The sequence below is a fragment of the Triticum urartu genome, chromosome 5 (genome assembly GCF_003073215.2).
Source record: "Triticum urartu cultivar G1812 chromosome 5, Tu2.1, whole genome shotgun sequence".
Taxonomy (NCBI): Eukaryota; Viridiplantae; Streptophyta; class Magnoliopsida; order Poales; family Poaceae; genus Triticum; species Triticum urartu.
The window spans coordinates 61,214,175-61,222,536 of NC_053026.1; the positions used below are offsets into that span (position 1 = coordinate 61,214,175).

The 8,362-nt window shown below is 44.8% G+C and overlaps 1 protein-coding gene across 1 annotated transcript; it reads left to right on the top strand.

Moving 5' to 3' along the window:
- Window positions 1–3,757: 3,757 nt before the first annotated feature.
- On the top strand, window positions 3,758–7,987 carry LOC125507899 (putative ankyrin repeat protein RF_0381). The gene is made up of 11 exons (XM_048672421.1): window positions 3,758–3,962; window positions 4,315–4,461; window positions 4,545–4,679; window positions 4,825–4,961; window positions 5,160–5,246; window positions 5,410–5,538; window positions 5,765–5,917; window positions 6,670–6,771; window positions 7,152–7,322; window positions 7,408–7,487; window positions 7,580–7,987. The coding sequence occupies exons 1-11, from the start codon at window positions 3,896–3,898 to the stop codon at window positions 7,614–7,616; spliced, it is 1,245 nt and encodes a 414-aa protein (XP_048528378.1). The 5' UTR covers window positions 3,758–3,895; the 3' UTR covers window positions 7,617–7,987.
- The last annotated feature ends 375 nt before the right edge of the window (window positions 7,988–8,362 follow it).

The following is an 8,362-nucleotide window of genomic DNA, read 5'->3' on the forward strand; positions in this document are numbered from 1 at the left end:
TTCGGACTGTTTCCTCTCTTTCACACCATGCTTCTCTGTGACCCCCTACTCCCCCCCTCCACCCCCCTCAACCCCTTCACCGCCCTTGACTCCGGGCCCCCCTGTTTCCCCTCGCCCAAACCCTTCATCCTCTTGTCCCCTACCTAAGAACCTTCCGCAAGACACTGCAAAAAAAATCCTCCAATGCATATTAATTGTCGTTGCTTTAGTACAATTTTGTACTAAAATAGTGACAATTGATATGGACTAGAGAGAGTAACACATCTTCAGACAAGACACCATAGAAATTGAGCATGAAAGCACAAGCGGCTCATGCGAGACATGAGCATGCGTACCATAGCATGGGGGACGTGAAAGCACAAGTGCTCCCTGAGTGATTTTGGTAATTAATATCAACATATATCTTGTTAGACTAATGCTTTCATCTAGAATGCTTCAGATAAGTTCAACAATGGAGTGACATGGACTAGAGGATGTGGAACCCTTTCGAGATGATAAGGACAAATGATTGGCTCAAGCTCAAAGACTTAGGACTCTACATTTTTCATTTTAGTGATCCAAGATCACATTGAGTCCATAGAAAAACCAATACTATTAAGAGGGGATGAGGTGTTGCTTAATGAGGTTCTTGCTCAAAGTCCTTAGTGATATACTCCACAACCCTCAACCACTTTCTCATATTCAAATATGTCTCAAACCAAAATTCAAACTCGGCCCCACCGAAATTTCCTATCCAGCGTCATCGAGTTCACTTGACATAGTCACTGCCAGAAACCCTAATCAATTCGGTCTCACTGATGGGATCTCGGTCTCACCGAGATGGGCTTGCAACCACGGAGGGTCCCACCGAGTTTGCTTGGCTAGCTCTCTGTTTAACTTATACTAAAATCGGTCCCACCAAATTTGTGTAATCGGTCCAACCGAGACAAGGCTTTACCCTAACCCTAGCACATCGGTCCCACAGAAAAACTTAACGGTCACATTATGAACTAAATCGGTCTGACTGAGTTGTATGATTCGGTCCCACCAAGTTTGGTGATTTGTGTGTAACGGTTAGATTTTATGTGGAGGCTATATATACCCCTCCACACACTCTTCATTCATGGAGAGAGCCATCAGAACATGCCTACACTTTCAACATACATTTTCTGAGAGAGAACCACCTACGCTTGTGTTGAGGTCAAGATATTCCATGCCAACCACATAATTCTTGATCTCTAGCCTTCCCCAAGTTGCTTTCCACTCAAATCATATTTCTACCAAATCCAACCCTATGAGAGAGAGTTGAGTGTTGGGGAAACTATCATTTGAAGCACAAGAGCAAGGAGTTCATCATTGAAAGTGCGTTATATCGACTAGAGGGGGGGTGAATAGGCGATTTTTATGAAAGTCTTCAAAACGTGAGAGTTATGAAGACAAACAGCGAAGATTATGCCTATTACTATGCAGCGGAAGTTAGATTACACTAGGCCAGCCATGGTCATGTATTCAATAGAGTGAAAGCACAATGACAAACAACTGCAGTGTAATAAGGATCAGGTAGGAAGAAGTTATGAAGCCAAACAGATCATACATTCACGTTGTGAAGACAAAAGATAAAGCAAGCATGCAATGGCTTCACAATGTGTAACAGTAAGAAAAGGAAGTGAAGATGAAACCAGTGACTCGTTGAAGACAATGATATGTTGGACCAGTTCCAGTTGCTGTGACAACTGTACGTCTGGTTGGAGCGGCTAGGTATTTAAACCTTAGGACACACAGTCCCGGACACCCAGTCCTGAACACACAGCCAGGACACCAAGTCCTCACCGTATTCTCCTTGAGCTAAGGTCACATAGTCCTCGCCCAATCACTCTGGTAAGTCTTCAAGGTAGACTCCCAAACCTTCACAGACTTCGTTCACTGGCAATCCACAATGTCTCTTGGATGCTCTGAACGCGACGCCTAACCGTCTGGAGGATCACAGTCCTCAAGTGTAATAAGTCTTCAGATCACACAGACAAGAAGACTTAAGTGATGCCCAATTTACTCTGGCTCTGGGTGGTTAGGGCTTTTCTCCTCACTAGGAATTTTCTCTCAAAGGCTTCGAGGTGGGTTGCTCTCAAACGACAAAAGCCGTGCACTGAAATCTGAGCAGCCAACCGTTTATGGTTGTGGGGGTGGGCTATTTATAGCCACTTGGCAACCCGACCTGATTTGTCCGAAATGACCCTGGGTCACTAAGGAACTGACACGTGTCTCAACGGTCAGATTTCAAACTCTCATGCGCAACTTTACTTGGGCTACAAGCAAAGCTGACTTGTCCGGCTCTGGACAAGATTCGCTCTCATTGTCTTCACTCGAAGACATAGGTTTTTGGTTTAGGCATCACTTCAGTCATTCTGACTGGTTCTCCTGGACCCCACTTAACAGTACGGTGGTTCCTATGACTCAACACAAAATAAAAAAGAACTACGAAAGATCTAAGTCTTCGAGCTCCATAGGCTTCATAACGTGTCTTCTTTTGTCATAGTCTTCAATGTGAATATCTTCATATACCACCTTTGTCTTCAATGTCTTCATACATTTTTAGGGGTCATCTCTGGTAGTAAAACCGAATCAATGAGGGACTTCTACCTGTGTTTTCCTGCAATTCTCACAAACACATTAGTCCCTCAACTAGGTTTGTCGTCAATACTCCAAAACCAACTAGGGGTGGCACTAGATGCACTTACAATCATCAAGACATCATCTATTACCTCTTGGAGAGTGGTGTCTCCTAGATTGGTTAGGTGTCACTTGGGAGCCTCCGTCAAGATTGTGAGTTGAACCAAGGAGTTTGTACGGGCAAGGAGATCGCCTACTTCGTGAAGATCTACCCTAGTGAGGCAAGTCCTCCGTGGGCGATGGCCATGGTGGGATAGACGAGGTTGCTTCTTCGTGGACCCTTCATGGGTGGAGCCCTCCGTGGATTCGCGCAACCGTTACTCTTCGTGGGTTGAAGTCTCCATCAACGTGGATGTACGATAGCATCACCTATCGGAACCACGCCAAAAATCTCCGTGTCTTCAATTGCGTTTGCACACTCCAATCCCATCCCGTTACATTTTTACAACTTGCATGATTTACTTTCCGCTGCTCATATACTATTGTCATGCTTACTTGATATATATTGTGAATGCTCAAACTTATGCCAAAACTCCATTTGAATTTAAAGAAATTAAAAGCTGCAACTTTTCTTGTTAAGAGTCTATTCACCCCCCTCTAGACACCTCTTCTCGATCATATAGGACGACGTCACCACCATTAGCCATCGTCGTGTGTGGGCAGAGCCGCTACGACTAAGCTGTCATTACATGGGAGTTACGCCACATTCTCGAGTCACTGGTGTGTGCAAGTATATCTGCAACCGTCAAGTTGCCGTTGCCGGAGGGAGGGGGGGAGGGGGCACTCCCGTTTACCCATCGACATGCAGACGAAGAGTCGCAACCGTGAAATCGTCGCGTGGAGGTGATGCCAATCGTCGAGTCACCGTCACGTGCTGGTAGACTCGTGGCGACTGAGCTGTCGCCATTGCGTGGTGGCCGAGCCACCGGGGCATCATCCGCGGTACCTGCAGGGCGCGGCGGCGAGAAATCGATGAGAGTCAGGTTTCTTCTCAGCCCTAAATACACACAACTAATTATTAATTAAACAGGGGGTTATATGCTAATCTGCGTTTAAGTGGCCGGTTACAGTCCCACCTCAGACTATTTCCTCTCTTTCGCGCCATATCATCTATCATCTCCGTGACTGCCGCCGACTCCTGAGTATCTTCCTCCCCCAAACCCTTGGCCGCTCTAGGCGCCTGACTCCTCAGTTTCCCCTCCCCCAAACCCTTCACCGCTCTCGTCTCCTCAGTTCCGCCGCCGCCGCCATGGCTTCGTCCCCCTGCGACATCGCCCTCAAGGCAGCCCTCGGCGGCAAGCTCCGCCTCCTCAAGAGTAAGCGCCGCCCCTCTCTCTCTCTCTCTCATGGAATGCTGTACTCTCAATTAGTCTTCCTTGTTTGGAACGCTCGCGTGGTGCTTTTTCCGTACGGACGAATTTGAGGTGGGGTGGATGCAACTCTACTAGTACTTTTTTTTCCGAATTTTGGGTGGGGCGGTTGCTGCTTTTCTGAGGAAACTTCGATTTGTTCATTAGGGCGGTAAACCCCCCAAAAATATTTTCAGGGAAGAAACCCTAGATTTGAGGCCGTGTGTAATCACTTCATGAAATCATTTGGGGAATCGTCTAGAATGATTGTGCTGTCTGATCTGACTTCAGTTGTTCCTGCGATTTTTCCCCTTCCTAGGAATGGCCAAGAAGGTGGATCTGCGGCGAGCCAAGGACGACAAAGGGCAAACCGCACTTCATTTCGCTGCGGCCAAGGGGTGCCTGGACAGCTGCAAGTTCCTGGTGGAGGAAACGGGGCTTGATGTCGATTCCGCCACGAAAACAGGTGCGCGCCTAGTTGGAATCTTATGCGTCCATAGCAGGAAATTTTGTTTCTGTTAGTACCGAGATGTTGCGTTACCCTTGTAGGTGTGACACCGATGTTCTACGCCGCGTTTGGGGGAAATGTCGAGGTTATGAGGTACCTTCTCGACGGTAGCGCCGACCCATCCATGGCCGATGACAGGGGCTCCGTGTCACTGCACAATGCAGCAGAGGAAGGTGGTCTTTCTCATTCTTGAGTTCACTCTGATTCCCTGAAATGTGAAATCAAAGGCTTGACATTGCCTACATATGGAAGGAGTTACTCTTCTGTTGAGGCTCTGGTTCTGATCTATTTGGATTTGCACCATGTTTGTTGTGCCTCCAGGGACACGCATCTCTTCTCTTTTTTTTTCCAAAGGGGTTCATGTGGATGCTATGGATCATCGGGGCACGCCATTACACTTGGCGGTTGCAAAGGACCATGTTGAGGTTGTGAAGGTTCTGCTGGAGCATGGTGCTGATGTAAGGTGTCTATTCCACTATCAGCTAATTGAATGCAAATTATGAATTGGAAAGGCAAACACGATTAGCTGTGTTTGGTTTGATGATGTAATGATTTATTCTTGGAGGTGTATCAAATATTTGATGGGCTCATCTATAATTAATATTTATGTGATCTAACTAACTCTTTTCAAAACTATGGCCCATTTATCTTTTCAGCCCAACAGAGTGGCTAATCACGTCTTTTCACCACTCATGATGGCCGTCTGTGGAAAGGCCTTGAAATGCATGAAGCTACTGATTGAGGTTCCAATAACTTACCGACTTCGTGTATTTTCATATGTTTTTTATGTTTAAATGTGTACTGATTTTGTTGAGTACCTTGTTTTTTCCTTGCCGGATGTTTCATGGTTGAGTAGCTTGTCTTTTCCTATCACTGAAGTTATTTTTTTCTCCTATTCATTAATAGGCTGGCGCTGACGTGAATGTTCATGGTTACTCTGGACCAACTCCTTTAACGGAAGCAGTTGATGATGGCTTAATGGACTTTGTCATGATTTTACTAGAGGCTGGAGCCGACGCTAACATCCCTAACCAGGTAACTGTAGCTCCGCCCTTGTCTCCCTGTTTACTAACTTTTATTTTATGCTCTCAAATGAAGTTCATTTAGCAGTATCTAGGATTCTTACTGCCACTGGGATGAATTCAAGAATATCTCGTTTTCTTACAGAATTTTCAGTTAAAAATTGTAATTTGACGATGTTGACCGCTTTATCTTTTCATCCTGGATCATATGACATATTATGTTCTGTTCTATGATATAGCATGGCGCAGTTCCAATTGAGCTAGCAGCAGCTCGTGGTCAACGTGAGCTTGTTGAAATGCTGTTTCCTAAGACAAAACCCATTCCATCTCAGCCAGTTTGGAGCATTAATGGGATAATGAATACTGCAAGATCTCCACATATCAAGCATCAGGTGTGTAGATGATTTATCGATTACTTCATTCTGCCATAACCTGTAGTCCTGAAGCTGCATGATTGGTTGATATCTTCTATTTCGAACGCAGCACTTCCATATGCTGTATTCTTGTTGACAGAGTGAAAAGATCACCAGGCCATATGCATACTCATAACCTTTGAACATGCATGGACCGACCCATTTTTTGATGTATAACTGGACCTTCAGTTATTTCCACTTTGATATCCATAGAAGGAAAATGCAACTAAACATGATAAATCAGGGCAACTGTAGCTTGCCTGCATTTTCTTGAGAAATTTAAGAACTGGTAAAAGGAAGTACATTATCAGCATAGGAAAGTCACTGAGCCCAGTTGTATAGGCACTCTTTAGGTATTACTCCCTATGTTCACAAATATAAAATGTTTTGGATATTTCAATATGGACTACATACGGACTGAAATGAGTGCTAAAATGCGTCTATATACATCCTAATCAGAAAAGAAGTTAGAACAACTTATAATAGTGAACAGTGGGAGTGCAATATTAGTATGGCGGATGGTATACATAAATAGATATATGTATTCAAATTTAGTTGGCATTTTGTTTGACCAAGTTTGCAAAGCTAACTGAGGAAACAGTGTGTATGCCTATAATTGAAGGATTACTGACCAAGAACTTTAATTTAATTTTCCAACTGTAATACTTAGCGTGCTGTTGGGACCTGTCATTCACTATGTATGCATGTAACTGACCATGGTACTGGTCCAGGACGCATCTTCTGTGGAACAACGGATAGCTGATTTGAAGTCATGTGGAAAGGAAGCATTTGGGAAGGAAGACTATATTACAGCGATGTACTTCTATGGCCTGGTAAATGCATGAACCATTTAATGATTTAATACATGTTTTAAGACGTCAGATTTGGGGGTGAAGATGGGATGGCCTGTAGTTTTTATTAGTCTTACTACTTAATTCTTGGAATGATGGTTCTTTGAACTGGTTGGTTGTTTGTTTTGAAATTTCCATAGAATTATGGTCGGCTTATGTGGGGTGATGGTTGGGTGATTACACTGCATTTCATAGGATAGACCATTCACGATTTTATCTGGGAAGCCCACCACCACTTTTGTTACATCAGATGAGATGTTAAACTAACGAAAAGGCAATGATGTGCTTGACAGAGCCTGTTAGATTAATTTACCACTGCACCAACAGACACCCGAAGCTGAGCTCTCTTGTTGTAAATGCAGGTAATGGATATAGACCCACTTGATGCCACCATGTTTGCTAACCGGAGCCTCTGCTGGCTGTGGATGCGAGAAGGGGACAGAGCTTTGGAAGATGCACGACAGTGCGTAATGATGCGGCCCCGTTGGTCCAAGGCATGGTACCGTGAGGGCAAAGCTCTCAGTTTCATGAAGGTATGTATAGCTAGCCACTCTATGTCCAGTCCCCCCTCAGCAATCTTATTCGATACACCTCTTGCGACATTTCGTCCATGCGCAGGATTACAAAGGAGCAGCCAACGCGTTCCTGAAAGCACAGGAACTCGACCCTAAGAGCGACGAGATCACCAAAGCTCTGAGGTAGCAATGCAATGCTAGTCACTCATACAATCACTACCCTGAATGATTGGACATCTTTTTTGATGCCTTTGATTCTCGCATCGTGCTTGCAGGGAGGCTGTTGATGCTATGGAGGAGCTGCGCGTGTAATATAAGCAGCTGCCGGTGCCAGGTCGCTCGGAGAGAAGGAAGAAGGGAAGAAGATGCGCTGGCTTTGATTCATTCTCCCATCTCTGTATCGACCCTGCTGTACATTCCTTGCACCAGATGCTACCCTACTAGTAGTAGTACTATATTAGCTATGACTGCTCGTATGTCAGAAAGTGTTGCCGCTGGCTAGCTAACCGGTTCCCACGCTGTGCTGGATCAGGGGTCTCGATTTTGGTAGGCTACGGCGATGAGACCTCATGTTTTGTGACAGACAGCATATGCCTGATTGTGTGTTGTATACTAGGGGTTGGGGCGCGCCCATGGCGTGCCTCTTGACACGAAGTTGTGCGCACTTGTATTGCTGCAGCGCCTCGAAGCATCTCGTGCGGCCATTTTCATACGCCCACACACGTTAGTCCTTGATTGTTAGCAAACAAACAGTAGTCGTTAGCAAAAAACAGTAGTTGTTAGCATCACGATATTTGTTTTATCTTTCTTCAAGAGGGATGAAAGTTTTGGTTTCACTAGTACAAATGCCCATGCGTTGTATCGGGCAAAAAAGGGGCACAATCTGCTTCATGTGCCATTGTGTATCATTTTTATGTGCAATTTAAATAAGCATCGATAATTAGGTTAATTTTGGTAATTTTTCTTATTTTTAATAAAAGTTAACATTTTCAAAAAAATTGGAACACTATTTCCACGAATGAGTTACTGGTTCAGTACATGAAGACATCCTCCTTCAA